General features: G+C 39.8%; 1 protein-coding gene across 4 annotated transcripts; it reads right to left on the bottom strand.

Moving 5' to 3' along the window:
- Positions 1-294: 294 nt before the first annotated feature.
- Positions 295-22,629, bottom strand: hbs1l (HBS1 like translational GTPase). 4 transcript variants are annotated; one of them, XM_023952838.1, is made up of 19 exons: positions 22,566-22,613; positions 22,265-22,438; positions 21,685-21,750; positions 21,233-21,361; positions 20,798-21,049; positions 9,199-9,307; positions 8,201-8,451; positions 6,697-6,862; positions 6,197-6,314; positions 4,957-5,103; positions 4,431-4,505; positions 4,219-4,336; positions 2,706-2,774; positions 2,516-2,620; positions 2,212-2,302; positions 1,959-2,067; positions 1,652-1,752; positions 1,105-1,249; positions 295-1,032 (listed from the first exon to the last, which is right to left on the bottom strand). In XM_023952838.1, exons 2-19 carry the CDS (start codon positions 22,305-22,307, stop codon positions 1,021-1,023), a joined length of 2,106 nt encoding a protein of 701 aa, XP_023808606.1. In that variant the 5' UTR covers positions 22,308-22,438; positions 22,566-22,613; the 3' UTR covers positions 295-1,020. The 4 variants fall into 4 exon arrangements, with proteins under 4 accessions (XP_023808606.1, XP_023808605.1, XP_023808608.1 ...); XM_023952837.1 differs by lacking the exon at positions 22,566-22,613 and having other exon boundaries at positions 22,265-22,546; XM_023952840.1 differs by lacking the exons at positions 295-1,032; positions 1,105-1,249; positions 1,652-1,752; ... (9 more) ...; positions 8,201-8,451; positions 9,199-9,307 and adding an exon at positions 16,986-19,098 and having other exon boundaries at positions 22,566-22,629.
- Positions 22,630-24,538: the final 1,909 nt, after the last annotated feature.

Here is a 24,538-nt window from a genome sequence, read left to right on the forward strand (position 1 = left end):
CACGGGCGGCTTTTAAATGGAAGCTTGAAAGCAGCTTGATTGCTGAGTCATGGTTACCCTCTCGGCTAATGGGTTCCTGGTGTTTTCTTAGTAAATCTATTAAATGATAAATCTTCTTTTAATAATAAAAGATGACTTTCCTGCCATACTAATGCATTACTGATTAGCTTTCTTTAGTTCAAGGGTCGTAGGAGAAACAAAACCTTCTCTTTGTGACGTTTTTTTAAACTAGAAATCATTGTGAAACCCACATGAAACAAACGAACAAACAAAAAAAAGAAAAACAAGTCCCCATGAAGTGTTGCAAGTATGTAATCACTTTATTTTCCCAGGTAAAGTGTTAGACTTGGCGTCATTCATCTCTTCTTCGTGGTCTGGATGACTGTGCCTTGTGGAAAGGCAAACAATCTCACAATGAAACCAGATAAAGTATTTTTACCATGTTAATAATTTTGTTCTTCTGAATTACAATCATGTACTTTTGCATTTTAAAAAGGTCAAAACGTCTGCAGATGCTGTTTATTGATGTGCAGCATTATTATGCTCTTAAGCCTTTTTATACTGTTCTTGATTCCCAAATTAAATGTGATTTGTAAACAACAACAAAAATTCAAACCAAAAACAACTACTGTCACTCTCTTGGCACATCTTGATTCAAAATAAAAAATATTCAAACCTCTTAATCATGTAGGAAAACAAGATTAGCCCTTTCATTGTGCATTTTACTGCTTTACTAAAAATCTCCCTTGCAGAAGCATTTCATTTGTTTCTCCTCTCCCTCCTTTTTTTTTTGAATTTTCTGTTTGCATTCTACTCTACAGTTGTATGTGTGTGCAGCTTTTGTTGGTTAAAGCCAACAACGGATGCAGATCTGCACTGGATGGATGAACAGAGGGATAAAAATGGCACTCTATAGTCTGCGAGCGGCTCCTGTTGTTTCCAAGGCTCTGGCTCCAGCCAGAACCCAGGGAAAAGTCAGACTCTTTGACCCCGGCTGACCCCTGTGCTGGTGGAAACTCTTCATTCCTTGATCTACAGCAGAGAAAAGCACATGTATCAAAGAAGACAACCCAAAATTACAGAATTATAACCCTTTATAATCACCTCTGTAACAACTCCTGCAGCAATGGTGGAGCCCACATATCGCAGCATGAAGCGCCCCAGTTCTTTGTAGTCCTTGTACAGCTCTAACGGCACCGGCCTCTGGGTCTGGATCTCCACAATGGCATTCATACCCTTCGTCAAACACCTTAAAAATAAGACATATAAAAAGTAAATAAAAATCTCTTGAAAGAAACTGCAAAAAATAAAGTATCAATAAACTAGAAAAAAGCATTTTAACACCCCTTGTGTGCAAATAATCAACATGTTTTAAGCATTTAACATTAAACTATTTATTTTACTTTTCAAATCATAAAAGTTGTTCATATAAAAAATCCCTCAGGTCTTTGTGATGTACATTTGACGCACAAGCTGCATCAGTTTGCATCGGGTTAACGCACATCTCCATCTTCCCACGCATTGACGTGCAGCACAGCAGCCAGGTTTCAGTGGAGGACAAACAACAACGGCACAGCAGGAGAACGGAACACCCCGATGCGTTCAAGTGACACTGCAAAACGCTGTAAAAGTTTCATTCCCATCAACTCACTTTGGTTTCTTATTGAGGACTTCGCTGCTGGTCTTATGTAGGACACTTATTAGTTTTCTAATGGTGGCTTGCTCGCTGACTGTCTGGTAGTGCAACAGTACCTAAAGCCCAAATAAAAAAAAAAGTTAACACATTTCAACATTAATTTAAACAATTTTTTTCATTCAGAAATTAAAATTTCAGCTAAATGTAAGAAAACATTAACCTTTTATGTTAAAAAAAAACGTACATTTGATGTTTATTCCACTAAACTGTTTCATTCAGTTAAATTTGCAGTTTTTTGCATTTTGATTTTTTACAATCTTACTGGAAAGCCTTTTGTGATGGGAACCTCGATATTGAAAAGGAGGATTCTGGCTTTGAATCGAGTGCAGACTCGAATGGGCTCCTTGGGGTCACAGAAAACGCAGCCAACACTGCAGGGAGGAGTCAAAGCAAAGGGTTCAGTCTTCCAAGGGGAAGATTTCCTAGCCTGACATTTCTACATCAACAACACAATCATTTCTGCCATTTTGCCTTTTTTTTTTTTACTTCATTCATTTTGAACCATTTTTTTTTACTTCATCTTGATGATGTCCATTCCAGTGAGTGTAAGGCTGATGTGGTCTCCAGCTACCGCCCAGTCCAGAGCTTCATCATGTAGAGTGATTCCTGCAGAGAAGCCACAGGATGGCAGCGTTACTCACCAACACATCATGTCACCTTTGTGACATGATGATGCATCGTTGAGTTACCAAAAAAAAACAAAAAAACATTGCACAATCGGTCATGTTTACTTCAAAACAGCCAACAAACCCGTGAGAGATATCTTTAGGGAAAAAAAACAAATCAGTCGAAACTTTAGCTTTGCAGGAAACGGTTCACCTTTCACTGTGCAGGTTTCATTGGGAGGTATTGCCAGTATTCTGTCTCCCGTTTGAATATAACCAGCTTCGATCTTTCCGGTGACACAAAAGCCTGAACCCTGATCTAAAACAACAAATATACATATATTAATGGATTTATTTATTTAAGAGCAAGTATTTAGCAAAAAGCGTTTTTGCTCTGACTTTACCTTTGAACACATCGGAGACAGACAGTCTGAAAGGTTTATCTACAGATCTCTGAGGGGGTTTGAATGCATCTGAAAAGGGGAAAAAACAGAACAACAGAAGAGGAAGTTAACGCCAAAAAACAGGAAAGTCTAGCAAATATTACTGTGATAAACAGAAGTGACCATTCAGTGTCTAAGCCAATGAACACAATCAGTAAACAGCACAGCGCAGAAAACTATATGAACCATAACTGAATCAAGTCATTAACAGTTGTTTTTTTTGCTAGACATTTTTTTAAGTCCAAACGTCAGGCATAGACACTCCTGCAGATCCATTCATACACCGTTTTTTGAATCAAACTTTAAATAAAGCAAACTCAATTCTCTCTTTCACTATTTTACAGCTTGAATTTTATTAACCAATGTCTGCAATGTGGCATGAAAAATTATAAATTAAATTTCTATTTCATACATGTTTACCTTTGGAGGAAAATGAGGAATCTGCTCGTTATTTTCATCTGGTGTAACAGCAGATCCATGTTGTGGAATTAACTCACTAATCCAGAAGATTAAAATCCAACTTTGACTCTATAGTTACAAATATTGGTGGGCATAAAAACACTTAAAAAAACTCCAGAAGGATGATTCATATTGTTCTTTATTCTAATTGTAGCACCGATGAGCTGTTTTTCAAGTTGTGTTTTTGTCTTCATCTTATGCAAACGTGTTTTTTTAATCACTTTTGCCTTTACAAACAAATGTCTTCTTATCTCACAGGAGCAATTAAAAAAATAATTCTGAGCACAGAAAAAAATAAAAATGAACATAAATTACATGTTAAAGTTTTTAAAAATTGAACCTAAATAAGTTCAAATAAAATGAAATTAAAATCAAACTTAACATTATCTCCTGCATATAATAGGCACATGAGTTTATGCCTTAAAACTGCAGAGAATCAGACCCCCTCCAGCAGCAGCAGCCCCCCTCCACACACTCTGTTCACATTCAAAACAACCGTACATTTGCAAGTGATGAGCTGCTCTGCCGAGTTTCATCAAGAAACCACGTTACACTGTTTATGTGGAGCTTCAAGACGGGCAATGAGACCACTGAGTGGTACATTTATCCTAGTAAAATGTAACTGCTTCTGAATCTCTTCAGACCCAAGCGAACACTGGAGCTAACCTTCTACACATGTAGTCACAGGGTCAAAAGTTAAGCAGAAATAACTACTGTGGTAATAGAACCCAAAATGTGATGTCCCTGCATGTGGATGTCAGGAAACACTGATTTCGTTAGAAAAAATGTTTCCATGAAAACTTTTTAGGTTGTCCTTATTAGATAAATGGTCCACTAAGCAAACAGTAAAAAAAAAAAACATCACACCAGGGAAGATTTCAAGGTTAATAGCTGGTTTCTATTTTGAGTAATTATGGTGTGTGACTAACATGATGGCGTCACTGACCAGCACCAAACATTTTCCAACGCTTTGTTTTATTTTCCATCAAAGAAGTGTTTTTTTCTTTTTCTTTACCGATCTGCTCCAGCAGGCTGGGTCCAGAATACCAACGGGTGAGCTCCAACACTGAACTCCTGACGGTGAGGTTTTCTCCTGACAAGCCGCTGGTTGGGATGTAGAAAACATCGGATTCCTTGAAGGAAGGCAAACAGATTTCAGTCTGGATGAAACAACAATGGTTGGAAGAAACTAAGGGAAATAAATGTCACTTGACCTGATCCACTAACCTTGAATCCAGCCTGCTTTAGAAAATGGCCGAGTTTTGAGATGATTTCTTGGAAACGCTCTTGTTGCCAGTTTACCTGATTTGGAAACACAAAGAGGAAGTTCAGACAATAATAAAAGTTTCCATTTCAGTGAGTCAATGTGTCATCAACAGGCCACTGATCAGAGGAAACAAACAGTTACTGTTTCTCCTGCTGCAAACATCTGAGGTAAAACATGCATCTAACTGTACAATTCTAAAAGACATTAGTTCAGATTTTTCTTCTTGGGCAAGAAAAACGCTGTTATCTTCGAGATGGTGTTTGCAACATTGTTTTTTATGGAGGATTACATAGAAAATAAAGCCTGTGAAACCATGTGATGGACCCATATCAAAGGGAAAGTTATATTTTACGTTCTTCAGCTAACGGCAGTAAAAGAGGTGTAGTTATGTTACAACAATAAAATTCGAACGTAAGACTTTTCTTTGGCTATATTTCCGTGTCTGAAAGGTTTTTATCTTGGAAGGTAAATTGAAGCGGATCTGACCTGGTCCATCTTGTTGACGGCTACAGCCAGCTGAGTGACGCCGAGAGATCGCACCAGGAGAGCGTGCTCTCTGGTTTGACCGCCGGCCTCGAAGCCTGCCTCAAACTCTCCTCTGCTGGCATCAACCACCAGAACGGCCACGTCCGCCTGGAGAGAAAGGCGACGAGAAGCCGAAATATGACAGAGGTTTCAAAAATGAAATACACAGTGGGCCAACATTTTTCACAATTTTTTCCCCCAACCATCTCCTTGTTGCATGCTCAGTACAGGGGGATCAGGAGAGAGGGAGAGGGGAGAACTGATGACGCCCCTAGCTCTAGCGACGTCCTGACCTTGCAGGACTAAGCAGAAATTAAAGGGATGGATGGATTTCTGTAAATAAAATCCAATTAAGATCATTTGGCCTCGTTTAAACAAAATGTGTGTATTTGCCCTGTTCAAATGTTTTCACTGCATTCTTTTTGGACTGGCCTGGTTTTGAAATGTTCCTTTATCTGTCTAGTTTTTAAAAAACAAAAATCTTACCACATGCATTGGTTCAATTCCTGGTAAACTAACCTTTAAGACTTCAGTTTTTAGGATGTATTTTTGTATTGAGAGCAAACAGTCAGTATGGTTTTGCAGGGGAGAGACGTGCTTTGAAGCAAAGAACACAAAAGTAACTATTGGGGGGTTTGCTACAGAAACCTCTTAGTCACTACATGAGAGGGCTGAACGTGAGGACAGTCATATGGTAAAAAGAGAAATTACACGAGTTCCCTAAAAGAGAGTCAGACGAGGACGCCCATGCCTGCAAAACACCTTGTAACACAAACACCCAGAACCACAGAAATCGAGCTGGCGGGTGTGGCAGCATGTCTGTACGCACAGTAAAAGGACCCAAAGGAGCTATTTTAATCAGGACCAACGTAACGTCAGAAAGAATCAATCAGGATTCGCTTCGATGGTTAAGCCACATTCAAAGATAACTGACTCAATTATGGAAGTTAGAGAAACGTCTTTCAATTTTTTTTGCCACAATCTTAATATTCGTTTCCCACCTCAATTGAGTTTATCACAGATCTACATTTTCTTTTTGACTCATTCTCCCAAGATATTCTACACGTTTAGACGTTGTAGGCACACACTTAGATCATACAATCTCTATACTTTTTTTTAATCCTTAGTTTTATACATGGCATCATTTTTGAAGAAAAAAAGATTTTCCTCCTGAAAAATCCCAGATTCACCACAGATGTACCTGTGCAGCTCCTGTGATCATGTTGGGGATGAAGTCTCTGTGTCCTGGTGCGTCCATCAGAGTCACCACCTTAGTGTTTGTCTCAAACTTTGTCATGCCCACGTCCATGGTCACCCCTCTGGAGCAAAACAGACATTTCAAAGTTTTGGAACCATCACCTGAATGCAAATGCATCCCAGGAACTACTGGAGATGTGGAAACGGTAAACGGTGTGTTGATACTGCAGCATCACCACAGACGGTATCTCAACTTCCGAGTGAATTTTTTCTAAATAGCGAAATCCTGCAGTGGGTGTGGCTCACAAATATCATCTGGTTCTGCAGTTAGTGATTATGAATGTGTTTGTAGTCCCACCCAAGTCACTTTCTGTTTCTGCACTATTTCGCTTCCGTTTTACTCTCGGAATAACAACACAGACGGAAAACAGTCACATATTTGACAACACCCGTTATGTCACAAAAAAAAAATGTTGGCTAGTGTCTCATGAAGGACACCTGTACCTGTCTCTCTCCTCGCCAGTTTCATCCAGGACCCAGGCGTAAGCGAAGGAGGCTTTTCCCGCCTTTTTTGATTCCTGCTCATACTTGTGCATGGTGCGCTTGTTGACGTTGCCGAGCAGATAAAGCAGGTGGCCCATCAGTGTGCTCTTACCTGCATCTACATGACCTGTGCACAATGAGAACACAACCGTCTGAAGCCAAAAGTTAAAAAAGGCAAAGTTGCCCATCTCCGTTTTTAGAGGATACTAAGTAGATAAATGTGGGTTAAACAAAGAAATGATAATAGAGGGAAAGGAAACCACAGATTAGGGAAACAAACAGCTAGAATTTCACAAGTGTTTGGAGATTGGCTGAAATGGGAAGAAGGATGGAGGTTAACGGGGGATGGGAGACAGAGGAAACGCAAGAGGTTTCATACACGGTGAGAAACAAGAATCATCTGCACTTTTGAAACTACCTAGTCACTCCTTTGGGTAAAACTGAAAATGAGAAATTATGATTGAGCAACTTTGCTGCTCTGAAGCTTGACTCATTTACTTTAATACATGCATACCAAAGAAGGGCATAAAGGAGTCTTTAGGTGATGTTGCTCACCCGTTAGCAAACACTCAAGTGTCGATCTTGAGATGATCCTCAAAGTGCTTTAAACTATGATGAAGGTTTTTGTGTCTGAATTCCCTCACTACTACCTAATCTCAGAAAGACTATTGTCTGAATTCCTTCACTACTCACTACATAGTGCACTATATAGCGCCTTCACCATTTTGTAGAGCTGTCCGAATTTACAATTCCAAACTCGAATGCCCAAGAAATTTCCCAGAAGTCTCTGCAAAAAAGCAGTGTGCATCGATGCTCAATACATTAGCGAATAAGGACCACAATCTATTGCATTTGAAAAAATGTTCATGAAAAATAATTTTGAAAAAAGTGCATTTACATTTTTTTGCAAATCATACACGTTTTCATTATCATCACACAGTGGATTTCACAAATAGTCTTTGTAAAATGTTCATTTTAGGCTTTTACTTTTAAGAAATAGGTGACATCAAATTTGAAGTTTAAAAAATGTAGTGAGTCTGCTATCCGAATTGCTTTTAAAATTCAGGGCACTACATAGTCCCACACTAAATAGAGAGCAAGAAGGACATTTGGACATAGCCTATATCAGGTCTGCTAATTCCTGGTCCTCCAGAACTACCACCAGCCTGTTTTCCACACATACCACTTTTTTATAGATTTATGAAAAGTACATCTAACTAATGTTTTCAAATGTAAATTGTTGGATTGTATTTTTAATCTATTGTGGTCTATATTTGCTAATCCAGTAAGCATGAAAGCATGGGAAGTTTCTAGGGCACTGGATCTTGGAATTACAGATTCGGACATCCTGGCAAAATGGCGAAAGCCCTATATAACTAGTGAGTTGTGAGGGAATTCAAACAGAACTGAAGTTTTATACTAGAAATTCTAAGTAAAGTTACACAATATTTCATCTAAATCATACCTATAACTACCAGATTTAAAAGGGCTTTGCCCCCTTGTCTCTTCTCCAGCTCTGCCTTGATGTTGACGGCCTGTCGGGCCTTTCCGGAAGAGCGACTTGGTGTAGGAACAGCTGAGAGCTCGTCTCCGTTGGATGCCTTAGAAGGAGTATCTGGACGTTTAGGTGCAATTTCAGGGGAGGTAGTTGAGGTGATGTTTTCAGGGCTGCCAACACGATGTACTGAAGAAGTGAAGATGCTGTTCTCCCCTGTGCTGCAGAGCGCATTTCAAATTAGCTGACAATTAAAAAAAACTCCTTAAATTTATCATCGAAGCACTTATTTAATACATTGACTATAGATTAAAACTGGACTGAGCGATTCCTCCCCACTGGCTTTCCAAATAGGAAGTACCTGCTGGTTCTAAGAAGCCAAAATCCTATAGACTTCTATTGAAAAGGTTACAGCTATTACTTAGTCATTCTATTTGTCAAAATAAACATCCTTGCTCTACTACTTTTTTAATGTTCTTCCTAATCAAAAATTTTTTATGAATACTTTTTTCTTTAGTGCAAGTTATTCAAGTTATAAATTGACCAATCAGATGCCTTACGTTGATGCCTTACATCAAAAATGTTTGATTGACAGTTTCTCCTGAGCCTGCTTTCAAGTAGTAGAGGTTTGGATTTCCAACAAGCTTACTTCTGATTGGCAAGAGTGGTTACCAAAGAAATGATGAGTCAGACCGATTCCGACAAATCACTGCTTACTTACAACATCGGACTCCAAAATGGCGGCGTCCGTATTGCGAAAAATGGTGACTGAATTGACTTAATTTCCTTGTAGCCGCAACTAAGCTGTTTTCTACGCGTGACATTACAGTTACTCAGTCCAGCTCTCATATACAGTCAGATGTTTCATATCAAGAAGATTAGTATATGAGCTACAATTTTGCAAAGTTCAGGTTTTTCTATCGGTAACCATAAGTACATAATTAAAGAGGGGACGTAAGTTTAGATACCTGGGGACCTCAAAGCCCATGGTCTGCTTCTTGCCAGAGACAGTCATCCGGGCCACTTTAGGAACCACCTCAGAGTCCAAATGGTACTGAGACACATCTCTGCCTTTGGCTAGGAGAAAAATGACAACAGTTCCAAACTAAAGTATAATTTTAAAGTATCATGATCACAAACTGGTCTGATCTATGATGTTTAGAAAAGCCTGATGTTCCCTCTTGTTCTGAAAACCCAATTACATGATCCAATTTTTAAAAATTCACTCTTTCTAGTTTTTTTTAATGAAGTATGATCAATGGAGCGGCTTTGAATCTCTAATGAACAAAGTAATGTGTTTCTTTCTCTCATAATGCCACTGTAAAACAGAAAACTGTTTTTACCCCTTTTACAAACAGCAATGAGTAACAGCAAACACCTACTCATCGTTCTCGCAAGTCAACATCTCTGGTTGTAAAGGCTGATAAAAATGATAAGAATTTCAGTAGCTGCAATCAAATAATGATGTGACACGCATACACGAGTCGAGTGAAAATGCAGAATGCAATCTGTTGCACATATCTTGGTTGAGGAAGTCCATATTCTGCAGCAGAGACTTGTTGAGGTCATCGCCTCGTCATTGCAGTCCTAAATGGCCACCAATCCCAGTCATATCGATCCGCTCCTGATTCATTTAGGCTGGGCTACACAACCAAGCCTAGTGCACATTTTGTGCGTCAGTGTACGTGTCTGTTTGCATCTGGCATCCTGGCTCAGAAAGGGTTAATTTCAGAAGTGGCCGTTGCCTCCCATCTCCACAGAAATAGATCAGCATGATGCAGTGTTTCTCAAATGAATCTTCTGAGAAGGTGTTACCTCAGCAAGTGCTGGGCTGGAAGTGACTGTGCATTTTTTTACAGTGTCCTCACATCTGATCAAACTGTTGATGCAAATGAAGGCAAAAGACTGAGCTCAAAAACGTTTTTTTTAATAATTTTTTTTTTTTTACTGGTGTTAAAAAGGACAGATTCCACAATCATGCCATCTTGACCTAAATTAGTTGGTTAAAGTTAGAAAAATAACATTTTATCTTGTTGGTTCGCGCCTCTGTAGCCCGAACGTTGAGCTCTTGGCGGTCGGACTGTGGCCTTATTTTCTGCCCCGGGAGTTTATCTTCCCCCATCAGCTGATGCAGACGCCGTTACTGACGTCATCAGCAACATCATTTCCCGGCTACAGGAACATCAACCAAATGCATTTGTATTAATCACTGGGGACTTTAACCACGTTGATTTGGACAGGACTCTTTCTGAATTTACACAGAAAGTGGACTGCCCCACCCATGAAAAAAAAACCTTGATTTGCTGTATGCTAATCCACAGGGAGCGTACAGAACCACAGCCCTTTCCCCTCTTGGGAGGTCAGACCATAACCATGTTCTGCTCTCTCCTAAGTATGTTCCTATGGTCAGGAGAAGGCCTCTGTCCAAAAGGAAGGTGAAGAAGTGGACTCGAGAGGCTGAGGAGACCCTGCAGGACTGCCTTGAGTGCACAGACTGGGATGCTTTCTGTCTGCCTCATTGTGAGGACATCAACAGCATGACTGACTATCACTGAAGACATTCAATTCTGTGAAGACACCATCATGCCCTCGAGGACTGTCTACTGTTACCCCAATAACAAGCCATGGATTACAAGTGACCTAAAGGCCCTGCCCCACCTTGCTCCTATCCAGCCCCCTCATTGACTAGGACGACCTGCCAGATCAGGAGACAGCTGGAAAGAATTGACCAACGAAAGACTCCTGGCCCGGACAGCATCAGCACCAGGATACTAAAGTCCTGCGCCGCTCAGCTATCCGGAGTTTTCCAGCGCCTCTTTAATCTGAGCCTCAGTCTGATCAGAGTGCCGGCTGCCTGGAGAACCGCATGTCTGGTTCCTGTCCCCAAGAAGACTGCTCCCTCTGGCCCAAGTGATTATTGTCCTGTTGCCCTCACGCCTCATGCGGCAAAGGTGCCGGTGAGGATTTTGTTGGCCCACCTGAGACCTCTGGTGAAACCATCTATAGACCCACTTCAGTTTGCCAACTGGCCACACCTGGGGGTGGAGGATGCTGTTATTTATCTGCTGCAGCGTGCTCACTCACACCTGGATGGCGGGGGAGACACTGTGAGAGTCACATTCTTTGATTTCTCCAGTGCGTTCAACACCATTCAGCCCTGGTTACTGGGTGAGAAGCTGCAACTGATGGGTGTCGATGGGTTCTTGGTCTCCTGCATCACTGATTACTTGTGGGACAGGCCATAGTTTGTCCGGTTGGGCCGTGTCATGTCTGATGTGGTGATGAGAAGTGTGGGAGTACCACAAGGCACTGTGCTCTCTCCTTCCAGTTCACATTGTGCACCAGTGACTTTCAGTACAATTCAGAGTCATGTCATCTCCAGAAGTTCCCTGATGACTCTGCGGTTGTCAGCTGCATAAATGGTGGGCAGGAGGAGGAGTACAGGGAACTTGTGGATGAATTTGTGAGGTGGGCTGGAGAAATCACCTGCTGCTCAATGTGGAAAAGACCAATGAGATGGTGATTGACTTCACAAAGAAACAACCATCTTCTCGGCATCTTGGGCAGGGATGTGGCAGAGGTAGAGGAGTACAAGTACCGGTGAGTAACCATTGACAACAGGCTGAGCTGGAAGACTCTTTTTCCAGAGGAAACCAAGGTCCTTCAATATGTGCATCAAGGAGCTTGAAATTTTCTACCAGTCTGTTGTGGCCAGCGCTCTGTTCAGGGGGGGAGAAGCTGTGATGGAAAGGAGGACTATTATCCATCATGGATAATCCTGAGCATCTTTTCCATCCTGTACTTGACGGTCAGCGGAGCGCCTTTTCCAAGAGGCTAAGGCAGCTTCAATGTCACACCAACCGGTACAGGATATCATTCCTACCTCACGCCATTGAATTTTATACCTTTTGCCATAGAGAAGCTCCATCACTGTCCATTTTTAAAACACGCTTGAAAACCCATTTTTATGCTCTGGCTTTTAATACAACATGAGACTTCTGTTATTGCTGTGTTGCTGTACTGTTTTTTATTGTTTTATCTCTCTATTTTTAATCTTGTGTTTTAAGATGTTTTAGTGTTTGTTTTCTTCTTTTCTCGTGTTCAGCACTTTGTGTCGGCTGCTGTTGACTGAAAGTGCTATATAAATAAAGATGAGTTGAGTAGATAAACTCATTTCATGTTTGTTTTCTAAAATCTGTTATCTGACTGTTGCTTCCCTGATTGTCACTCATTGCTTGTTTGTTTGTTTGTTTGTCGTTGAGCCTGTACACGGTTGCTGCAACAGCCGAATTTCCCAAGATGGGATTAATAAAGTATCTTTATCTCATATTATTTTCCATGACTTTTGGGTTATAGGTGAAAAGCATCATTTAATACCTCATTTTAAAAAGTACCCTAAGAGAAAATGAGACTAAAAAGTCTGATTCACCAGAATATTAATGAACTTTCGCTAACCAAGTATTTTCTAAATGACTCTTCTGAAAAAAGAAAAAAGTCCCTTAGAACCCAGTGACACAGAAATCCAAGTCAGACAGATCATTACTTTATGATGAGGCATTTTTTCTCATGTAAAGTCATGCAATTCATATACATCACGCTATCACAAATTCTTTTTTTTTTAAGTGCATCAAACTTACAAACATAGATCAAGCCCAGTTTTAAACAAAAACGTCTTGAAATTATTCAGAAATGACTGCATAGTGTCATTTCTAGCATTTCATCTGCTGTAAAAAGAAGAAATCTGAGACGGAAAAATGTACTCAAGAGATAAATTTCAGTTCTTCCTTTAGCTAGGGGCTTTTGTTGACCTTACAGGTTTCTAGCACCTGCGTCAGGCAAGACACCAATCAGCTCCTTCCTTCTTTTAATTCACTTAAAAAGAAAATAAAAACAGACTTTTTTTCTGATAGCTTGTTTGTGATGTTTTATTTGAATCTGAAACGGAATATTTAAGGTTTGTTATGAAAGTTGGAGGTTTTAGTGCTTTAAGTAGTGAACCCACATAATGCTATTGAGAAATGATGTGGCGGCTCACCAGTCTAGTTTGTTTTTTAATACTATTTTAAGCATTTTAATGCTCAGAAGAAAGACTTTTTATCACTTATAGAACAACAGATTAATAGAAAAATGAGGAAATAGATCAAATTTCATTTTAATGGGACTTTAAAATTACATTTTAAAGTCTTGTAAAACCAGCCAATGAGCACATGGATAATTAAACTAAGACATACTACAAACAGCCAATTAATAAAAACTTTTCCTGTTTTTACATCGCCTTTGAATTCTCCTGCAGCACAACTAACCCTCTTCTTCACTAACTGACTTGCTCTTCTGTCAAAACACAGTTGACACTCTGGCAAACAGTGGAACTACGATCTAATTTCATTTGAAAGCGCTCTGTCAGGTTTTGAGGCTCAGACCCGGATTCGCATGGCGCTGTTTGGGTTGTCAAATAAACATTTGGCACGCTCCCATCCAGGATTTCTCCACAACAGAAGACCCTTGCTACGGCTTGTAATGAGTGAGTCATCCGTACACCTTCAAGGCTCAAATGAGCATGACATAAAGAGAGTCCGCCCAGGTTAAGCAAACACCAAGCATCCCTCCCCCCCATGCAAATGCACACACAAGGACTCAGCAATGAACTCTACAAGAGCCCAGCAAGTCCTTGTTCAAAACCCCCCAAAAACGATGGAAAATCGACTCAACTGCTTCATTCACATCATAAGTAAGCCATTTAGAAATAACAAATTATATTGCAGCAGTCTAAGTAAATTGATTTTATTAATGTTTCCAAACTACTTAAGAATTTTTAAAAAGTTGTGACACTCCCTTCCACTTGAGGCCGCTAAAGGCTGCAAAAGAGTAGATTTTTGTGGGTTTGAAGAGAGGGGGACTAAAGTTGAGGCTTGCATGACTCAAGCTTCTGTCAACATATCTAATAAAAATGAAAGAAAGACAGAAATATTAAATGATTAAGGAGTCGAAAGTTGTGGGCTGGATTCAGCCATTAAAAAGTTTAAAATACAATCAGATGTGTTTAGGAGGTTTCAAAAAATTATTTATGCGAGAGCTGGGATTTCAGCTTCATTCATACTGAAAGAAATGAGGACATATGAATGAAAACGACAGCAGCGTAAAGGAAACTTGTGGCTGATGGAGAAGCTTTGAAGTAGGTCCCTGCCGGCGTGAGTCAAGCGCGGACAGTACCCCGTCTGCCCCTCTGCCATGTCTCAGCTTTCCCTCCACACACCAACTCACTTTGAGTCATAACAACCTAAAAACTCACACCTAATGTGCTTTTGGAGATCTAAAAAAAAAAAACAGAACTAAAACCCCGGACCCACAGAAAAACTCCATGTATTATCAAACCCCTCAGATTTATGCTGAGAAAACAGAAAAAGATCACTTTCATATTTGCCTCTTTCTTAAAGCTTTATCCATAAGGAAGGTTTCAAATGTTTATTTTTTTGGAACTGTTCCAATACTCAAGGAAGTAAAATCCTTTTTATGGCTGGGTTATTTAAATGAGATGTCACATAAGATAGTTTATTACCTTAGTAATTCTGAATTAAGGTGTTGTCTGCGTGATAATTTGGAGCTGCTTTCCTCTTGAGGTGGACAAGATTAACCTGATCACACACAAAAGGACAAAGAGTCACGGCATCTGAGACTAAGGTGAAGGCAGGGCATCGTTTGTGAGGTTTTACAAAGACGGATTTATGAGTGATCTACCAACCCAGTTTGTCTGAACTTAATAAAGGATCTAAAAAGCTTAAAGAACAAACATGCCATATTATTGAGATGTCAATGCCAATTTAGATGGTAGGAGTTTTTACAGATGGTAAGAGATGCAAATGTGTACTGCTTATTCACATCTGCAGCGGTTTATGAAAGATTTGAGGTTTTGTTGAAGTAAAATCTCATAAATGATGATGTTGTTGGTCTTTACAGGTTTTATATGATCTAATCTGAGTATTAAGGAAAGAACACACCCACTATTCTAAACGTGGGAGTTTGTTTTTGAAAATATAATTATTAAATGCAAAGACAAGAAGCTCATATTAGACCATGATTTAGAAAAAAAAAGGAATAGACCTATTTATGGAGAAGCAGAAAGTTTAAAACTTTAAGCAAAAAAAGTGATTTAAGAAGTAATCTGCAAAAGACAAATAGATATATGTGTGTGTCTGTGTGTGTTTTGGTTTTTGGAGTTTCAGTATGTGTGGGGGCACATCTTGATTTTAAGCCAAATAAAAGTCTTAAAACCTAAAAAGGTTTGAAGAAGAAAAAATAAAATAAAAATGCTTACCACAGGTTTCTGTAAATTGTTAGCGCAACAACATTTTTAGCTGCACATCATGTAGAAAAAAATGAAAAACTAGATGTTATCAATAGGTTTTAATACATTAACCTTTTTCTTAAAAAAATAACACAATTTGAATGGAACAAAATCAGATATTACATGGAAATGTCAAAAACAGTAGCAAATTGAGGTGCTGCATCTGTGATTTTTTTGTGCCAATTTAAGACATCTATCTATTATCAGCTTTCATGCAAATGATTGATTTGACCTTAAGTTTGACATTTTCACATTAAAGGATTTTTGACTAAAAGATTCAGAGGACCTCAAAGTTCTTTTAGTATCGAATGATTCTTGAATTGTAAAAACCTGTCCTGTTTTAAAGAGAATCTGTTAGCATTTTTTTCAGACCACATTAGTTCTTTAGCTTTGGTAAAGTCTAAACATCTAAACTTTTTTTTTTGACCACTTGTCAGTCAACATGGTATTTTCCACTGCTGGCACAGCTCCACAGCCAAAATGTGTGTGCAACATATTTGCCTTGCAGAAAAGACAGACGCTCTGAAGTCAGAAAATGATTTGATCTGCCACAGCCTTTGTCAAAGCTGTGAAAGTCAAGACACATATAATCAGATTTTTCCTACGTAGGTGGTGTCAAGAGAGACACACCGAGTAAGATGATCGGCTGCTGTGCAGACACGACGTGTGCTTGGTGTGACATTTTCTCCAAGAGTGCAGCTTCCTGCACAAACCCACACACCGACTCGCCTTAAAAAAAAGGACAGAGCAGCAGCTGGACAGAGTTAATAAGAACGATTTTTAGATTTTCACAGATTAAAGGGGGGGGAAAAAATCACTTGAGCAAATATTTACACCATAAACAAACGACAGATAGACCTTATTTTCTCCAAACAAAGTGAAAAAACTTGTTCCACGTGTCATTGCTGCCCTTTTCTATTTATCATTTGCCCCCCCCCCCAACTCAGCCCTCTAATGTTTGGCACGGGGGGGGGGGGGGGATCACTCAGGTTTCGGCACCTGCAAGAGCTCCATGTAACACATAAGCCAAAACCACACCTCCTCACCAAAAAGCACTCTCATATTCAAGACTACAATGGAGCTGAGCAAGAAGATTTCAGATCAGCTGTTTACATCAGCTGTCCTGTAGCAAACAAACCATTAACTCTTTACTAATACTGATCAAATGTAAATAAACCATTTTTGTTCATGTTTCCACCTTGAGACTTTGTGTTTTAAAAGCAATGAGAAATTCCTGAAGAAACTTAGATTTTCAGTCTTTGAAACAACTCCACTCTGCAGCAGATTTTACATCTTTATAGGTTTAGAAAGCATTAAAAAATCGCAAACCCTAAATAAACCTGAAATTGTGCTAGTATTCCCGCCCCCAAAAGCCCAGAAAGTAACACTAAAAAGCAAACTGAAAGACGCGAGTACATAATATTCAACCAAACTTTATTTCCATTTTTTCCAGGCACTGTGTGAGGACAGCTTGAATTAAAATCTACATTACATCGCCTTTTATGTTGGGTTTGTAAGCATTCACACTTTCCTTTACGTGTAGGGTAATTGTACGAGCGTATGAGTTCTTTCATGGGAAAATCTCCAGGTGTTCTCCAAACCAAAAAGTCAACTTCGTGATCTCAAACACAAGCAGCAGTAAACCAGTACAATGGTTAACTGATCCATATTCCAGTGCTGCTGCACACCTGCAAACAAAGCTTCTTACCCCCTTTCCTCCTTTGTCTCTTTACAGAGTTTATGCTGCCCCGACTAAAATAGACAGGCTAAACCTAAAGAAAAATGTATTTTGTTGTTTTTTTTGTTACTTTTTGATCACACAAAAGTTTATAAAACTTCAATATATACAAAAAATAAGACATGATTTTTAAAAGGCTAAAGCAAAAAGGAGGCAAAGGGCATTTCTTTAAAAAGTATTTAAAATCTGCAAGCCTGTACAAAAATTACTTAACTGTTACGATAAGAGCTGCCAGATTTTGCTTGTTTTTGTTCCAGTTTTTGCTTGTGTGTAAAACAAAAAGACCAAAATGATTTCGATTGACACTTCAGTTGCAGTTTTGCCACAGCAGATGAAGCGTTTTTCTTCGACTCTATCGTGTGAAAGCTTTGGCCTGCTTAGCTCGGACAATGTCATCGGGCGACGGGGTGTCAAAGCCAAAAGGTACGATAGGAAAAGGTGGGGGGCTTTTAAATTTGTTCTGTGGTTTGCAAAGGAAGACTTGGTAACCATTTCCACTCCTCTGCCTTTTTGTTTTCCCGTTCAACATAATCCTCCGTCTCCTTTGCTGTGTGTGGCTCTGAAATGACAACGTAATTGCAAATACTGATGGTTTTGCCGAAACAGAGAAATCCAAGCCTGAGCCCCCAGGAGATGGAGAGGATGGTGAGGGGAGGTCAACGTCAAGCTGATGAGGGCTTGTTCTGTGCGTCTGGTTGATGAGTGAACTCAGATCAATGCTGTTTAATGGTGTCGATGCCCTGAGGATACGGTGGTGTAGATTGTGGTCGATCTCGCACTTAGTGCCTCCCTTCTCATTGCCTGCAGCAAATGCATGGGCACACTCTGGTTTTGTTGGTGAAAGGAGCGAGGTAAGGGAGCATTGTGACCCATTTGAGGTGGTTGAGGTTTCTTCTTTGTGCTCAAATGTCAAATTCGACAGAGAAAGCAGCTGAGGGAGGCCAGGTGGTTGTTTTTGTGCATTTGCTTGAGATTCAGTGCTGATGGGTTGACAAAAACTTGAGGAACTGCTAGTTTGGTGCTGGAAAGCCAACTGTGACAATGAGACAGTCCCACTCAGGCAAGTGGGAGTGACCTTTGTTCCACATGAGGATGTGTTTGCTGGACTCTCAGTATTTTTAACCAGGGAATCAATGTTCCTGTTTTGATGCTGAGATGCCAGCTCAGACAGCAGCAGTGGTTGTGTTGGTGCTGCAGTTCCTTTTCTGGAAGGTACACCAGTATGTGCCATAAACAGAGAGTCATTCGGTCTTGGGCTGCGGTTTGAATGCTCCTGGATTAAATCGGCCAACGACGGAGCTTCTATAGAACCGGCACCTGAACACTGACTGTTTTGGAAGACAGAACTGAACCCAGGGGGAGTCCCCACAGTGGACGTTTTAGTCTCCAACTGGAGGCTCTTTAGGGAAAGATTACTGATGGAATCAGCAAGACAGGAAGGAGCTGATGAGTTTATTCCCGAAGAGATATTTAAAGATGCCAATGTGCCAAGAGAGAGACTATTCTGGTAAGGCACTGATGACAAAGTGGAATTTGATCCTCTGGTGAGGGAGCTTAATGGGGAAATATCCCAATTTCTTTGCCCTGTATCCTGTCTTCCTGTTTTGCTTTTGTGCCCATGCTCAGACATGAGCTGAGCCAGACTGGTACGAGCGGCGGGCTGCTGTTCATTGCTGCCAACTACAGGTGCAGTCTCATGTTGAGCCAAGAGGTCACATAAGTTTGGCACACATGCTTGTTTGTGTGCCTGTGTATTAGTGTCTGTGTGAAAAGCAGACAAAAAGGCTCCTTACCTTACAAAAGCCAAGTAGAGTTGTCCAAGAGGAAGGGCAAGAGGAGGGTGGGGGCAGACGTCAAACAACACACAAGAAAGAAAAGAGAAAAAAGGCATTTTGTTAAAATTTGATTTTTGAGATCTTTTAAAAGCCAAAACACAAACAAATTATTTAGCAATTTAAGTCATTTCAGGGAACCGGTAACTGTTACTCAACCCAATAAAATGAAAATAAGTACAAAGTTGTTCCCTATACATTAAAAACCCACTCCAATGAAAATGGTATTATAGGTGTTTTTAACATGTTCTTGTGATGGTTTTCTCATGATGGAGGACATGTCTAAACTAAATTAATCACAACATTGCATTTCTAAGTATTACTTTATTCAAATCGTTGTGAATCGGGAGCAGACGACATAATGCAGTTTGAAAACACTTGTATTTGTGACGTAGAAAATACACTGGGAGCTTCCTGCTCCGCTCCATTCTGATGCATCCACTTGCAGACCAATAGATCCACGGACGTCTTTGTTTCCCTCATCTGAGCTGACATCTGGCTCAAAACTATATGGCTGGGTAGCTCCAATATTCCTCAACATTTTTGTTGCACTGATAATGTTAGGCTGGACGTGTGAGGGTCTGTGCGCTAGTGGAAGAGTGCAAAACCAGAGAGCACTGTTATGGGTGATGAGAAGTGGGGGCGGGGTTGCTGTGAGACAACAGTCCCACTCACAACTCAGAGGTGAATTTCTGATTAACCATGTCCTGGAAAACGAAACAGGTTTTTTATTTTTATTTTCATTTTGGCTAAAAACAGCATAATTATAATTAAAAGATCTCTGGAAACATTCATCTTCCATTCCGTTTTATCCCTTTCGGGGTCACCGGGCTGCCGGAGCCTATCCCGACCACTTGGGAACACTTTTAGAATAGATCCAAAGAGGATCAGAGTGAGACTTTAAAGCTAAACTTAAAATGGAAAATAGTGGAAAAGATCTTCATCAATGACATGTTTGATTAGCATCACAACCAGCAATCTAAACTTCAAAATGATCTTATTTGTCTTTAAAATCAGGGAGAACAAATAATCAAAACCTAAAAGTCAACTGTAAGATTTATAAGTTCTTAGTTAAAAGAAGTCACATTTTTTTGTCTTTTTAACAAAAATGGAACTTCACTTGAACCAAACGTTGGAACCTGCTTACTCATGCAGCAGCCCTAAGCTTGTAAATGGAAAGGGACCTGGCTGCAGACAAGATGCTGTCTGACATCGGCCGACCCAAACGTAACAAGATTTGCAGAAAAACTTTTTTTTAAAGCTTAAAATAAGAAAAACCACAACTGTTAGGATCGCCAGGTAAAAAAACTTTTTTTTCTAGCAATACGGGGGGATTTCCGGTTCCGGTTGAGGACTTTTGGTGGGTGTTGATGTGTACAGCCAGATCCTTTGGTGTCAATTATGCAGGTCTATGCAAATCACGCTCTTGAAGAATCTCCATATAATGCCACACCGTCAAAGAGCGAGCTAATGTTTGCTGCCTGGTTAAAATACTGAAAACATTTTTCAAATACATTTTAAGCCTTTTTGAAAAACAAATATACTACGTTGGATTTTTATTTACAAAAGGGACCCTTCAATTCACCCCCAATTCTTACAATTCAATACTGGGAGCAGCAAGGAAGCATCACTTTTTTTATCCACACTATACGTACCTCTATCTGCCGTACTCTCCCTTTTGGTTCTTTGTGGAAGTGGCGCCTTCTCCTCACTCAACCAGGTTGCTGAGGACATTTCTTCATCTGCACTTTTGAGAACTGGAGCTGGTTTGGTGTCCTCCGACAGTACAGCATCCAGTGCTCTCTGTGGGTCAAATCCATGTTTTATGGCTGCCTGGGTGAGGACCGACTCTGGCACTGCTTCACCCAACACAGTCCGCATATAGTCAAGGCAGGAATACAGCTTGGCTAAAAGAACACAACAACAAAATTACGTTTTAAGAAAATTGATGATCATGACAAAACAACTCATGATTGAATAAGACAGAATTGAAAAAAAAGGAAAACTGAATGCAATAAAAACACTCTTTTGCACATTTGAACATAAATAACTTTTTTTTTTTTTTTTTAACTATTCAGTTGCTTTACTACCTTGGTCCAAGGGGTCCAGACTGGGATCGATGGTTGGTGACAGAACATCTTCAGCTTCATATCCTTCCTCCTCTAGAGGTTCTTCTTTAGATACTTGCCTCTGTTGACGTGAGTACAGGAACTGATTTGCTGGGTAAAAAAAAAAAAGGAATCTTTTAGTAATTTTTCTTTACTTTTAGGACAGGTGATGGCCAACTTAAAAATGTCTTAGGGATCCAAACTTTTTGATATAAATACCAAAGTAAACAAGAGGAAGCCACGCTTTCTGGGCAATACTTTTCTTTTAATAGACAAAAGCAGCTTCCTAATCCTTGCTGAGTTCCTTTTTTTTTTTTTCTTTTTAAGAAAAAGTCAGATGAAATGAAATAACTTCAATGTTTTTTTATGTTAAAACAACACATTTAACTACTTAAAACTATCAAAATTTAAGGAAGCACGATATATCCACTGACCTGTAGCTGGTGATATACAGTCATACTCTTCAACAGACTGTCCATATATATCATCATCCTCAAAGTCTGGAAGAAAAAGGCAAAACTGTGTTTACTGGTGCTCTTCCTTCATTATTTTATTCAGAACCACAGTTGTGTAGCGAGCCCTGCTGTTGTCCTTTGTGGGAGCTGTTCCTTTGTATCCTCAGCAAGATTTAAACATGTTTTTATGCCATGTATATAGAAGAAAGCAAGTAAATCAAATATATGTCAGTACATAATAGAATATTAATGAGTGGTGTCGACTTACAAATTACACATAATTGGTAGCAACAGCTAGCTAGCAACATTTTCACATTTTTTATCGTTTATCTGTGTGGCAAATTACAAATATATATGTCACTAATATCAAGATACAATCAAAAGTAAATACAAGTGAATGGAACCGAATGTTGAGGATTAGTTTGTCTTTAGCTCCAAGTGACACGACATGATTTAATTTTGCTCGCTTAGCTACCAATTGATGCTAACGCAACTTTAGCAGCGCGACGCACTTCAGCGTCGTCCAAACGGGTACTGACTCCAGTTCAATGTTATCTACCTTCTTGGTAGTTGTAACCCCGCACATTTCTGTGCCGAGACATTTTTTGTCAATGCTTCTTCGCTTGGTCTTGACGTAAATGTTTATCGGCTTACGGACATGTGTCACCACCGGGTGCCATTGCTCGCGTCGCTGTGTGTGAAGCCACCAGCAGCCAGATCAGCCCTCGCAGATCTGCAAATACACACACGTAGAATGTAAATGTTTAACCGTTTGTTTAAATGATATTCTTAGCAAAAGTAAACGTTGAATTTAAATAAAAACACATTAAACTTTATTTTCTTTTCGTTTCTGTGTTTACGTTTTCCTCTGATGTAAGTTCCGGTTTCTAGGCGGAAGTGCCTCGTCTTCTTCTTCGATTGTTTTTTCAATAAACTTTATTGCACATTTTTCATTTTACCGAAATTCACATTTAGTTGCACTATAAAGACAAAATTGTTAATATCAAATACACATGTAAGACCAAATAACAATAATAGTAATAAGCCGTGTGTGTCTTTTATTTCTTATTTTAATATAAATGGTCATATACAATCCAAGTTAGGGTGAGCAAACGTTATACATGCACATATGGAATAGACAAAACAAAATTAAAAAAATAGCCAAAGCAAGGCAAAAAACAATTCAAAATAACAATACTTTTGATATATTTTGATAAATTACTGTAGTTTTCTTGTTTTTGTTTGGAATGCATTTAAGACACTTATAATATTCAGAAAAATAATTAAGAAAAACACTCAACAAAGGGTATGTATTTTCCATTTACATAAATGAATGAAAAGTTTGCATAAAATATTAACAACATTGATGACCTCAGAAATTCCCCGGTCCAGATTTTCCATATAGAAAAGAACATCAGGTAAGGAAGAAAAGGGAATATTTAAAACTTTGAGTGACAACCAGTTGTGAATATCGGTCCAAAATATTTTAATCTGGTTGCAATTGTAAAAGAGATGTTCCTACATTTCAGTTTCAGATGAACAGAATATGCATGGTTCCGATTGAAATTTGAATTTTATGTAAAAAATCTGTGTAAAAAATGCGTGTCTTTCATTTTAGGTGGAAGTGGGTACTTTGTGCATAAAGAAAAAGATTTGTCCATTAGGGTGGTTTCTATGTAGCGTCTATTGTTTATACTAAAGTTGCAGAAAAATATGTGTTTAAAGGTTAGAGTTACTAATTTATTGTTGCATTTCTTTATCTTTTAGGGGAATATCAATAATTTTCAGCTCTGGAAATTGTGGTTTGATTGCATTGTATTGTAGTATGTTATGAATAAGACTAAGTAAAGGTATGGGAATTGCTTTACAGACTCTGTTATAACAGTTACTAGAATCCTTAATTTTGTATTTAGTTACAACCTCATTGTATGATAACAGCATTCCATCAGTATGCACCAAGTCATAGACAAAACACACACCATTATCATACCATTCAGACATAAACAAGGATTTCTTATTTACAGTTATAAATCTGTTGTTCCATAAAACAGTATGGTGAGGGGAGAAGTTATGGGTGAAAAGCATCTTCCCAAATTCTAAGGCTTTCTTGTAAAAGTTTGATAGTTTCTTCCCTGGGGGGCCCTGACTCGTGCAGGGGGCTGGGGCGGGGGGATGCTCGGGACTCCTGGGTGGTGGTGGGCCGCCTGTCTGGGGCTTGGGGTGATCCCCTGGGGCGGGGCCCCTCGTTGGGCTACCTGGGCGCGGTGGGGAGGCTGCTCTACGGGTCGGGCTGGGGCTTGCAATCTCCACCCCCTGCGCCCCCCTGCTCTCTGGCGTTGGGGGCCGCTCTGTCGGTCCCGCTGGCCCTGCCCGGGGAGGCGGATGTGGTTGCCCGGCAGGCGGTCTTTCTCTATCTGCTGTACTGTGCGGGTGTTGGGGGGTCCCGGCTGCCGCTGCTTCTGCGGTGGTGGTGGGGGGTTCTCTCCCTCTTTCTACAATCCATTATCCACCCCAGAAGAACATAAACACTCACTCGTGCACAGGTGCTATCTCACCTTTGCACAAACAGTTTGCGTGACTGAATGAAACGTTTCACATGTGTTAGTCTGAATGCAGAAGTGTGCGTGTGATTGTTAGTGGTAGTACGGCCACATAGACTTGTTTGTGTGTGAACACTTTTGGAGCCAACAGGTGTGTTTGTAACGTTTAAGTGTGTTAGTGTGGACAGGCCCCGCCCATTTTAGATCTTTCATGCATCTTCACCTGTCAGTTGTGATTATAAAGCTCCAGCAACTTGTTGCTTTCTGACGCTTCATAATCTTACCCTCGCTAC

The sequence above is a fragment of the Oryzias latipes genome, chromosome 24 (genome assembly GCF_002234675.1).
Source record: "Oryzias latipes chromosome 24, ASM223467v1".
NCBI lineage: Eukaryota > Metazoa > Chordata > Actinopteri > Beloniformes > Adrianichthyidae > Oryzias > Oryzias latipes.

What these genes read in the sequence shown, in the direction of transcription:
- hbs1l (XM_023952838.1), bottom strand. Translation starts at nt 22,307, where the DNA reads ATGTCTCGGCACAGAAATGTGCGGGGTTACAACTACCAAGAAG. An exon ending in CCGTCAACAAGATGGACCAG is followed by an intron (nt 4,506 to 4,956) that starts GTCAGATCCGCT and finishes TTTCCAAATCAG; the next exon opens with GTAAACTGGCAACAAGAGCG. An exon ending in TAAAGCAGGCTGGATTCAAG is followed by an intron (nt 4,337 to 4,430) that starts GTTAGTGGATCA and finishes CCTTCCTTCAAG; the next exon opens with GAATCCGATGTTTTCTACAT.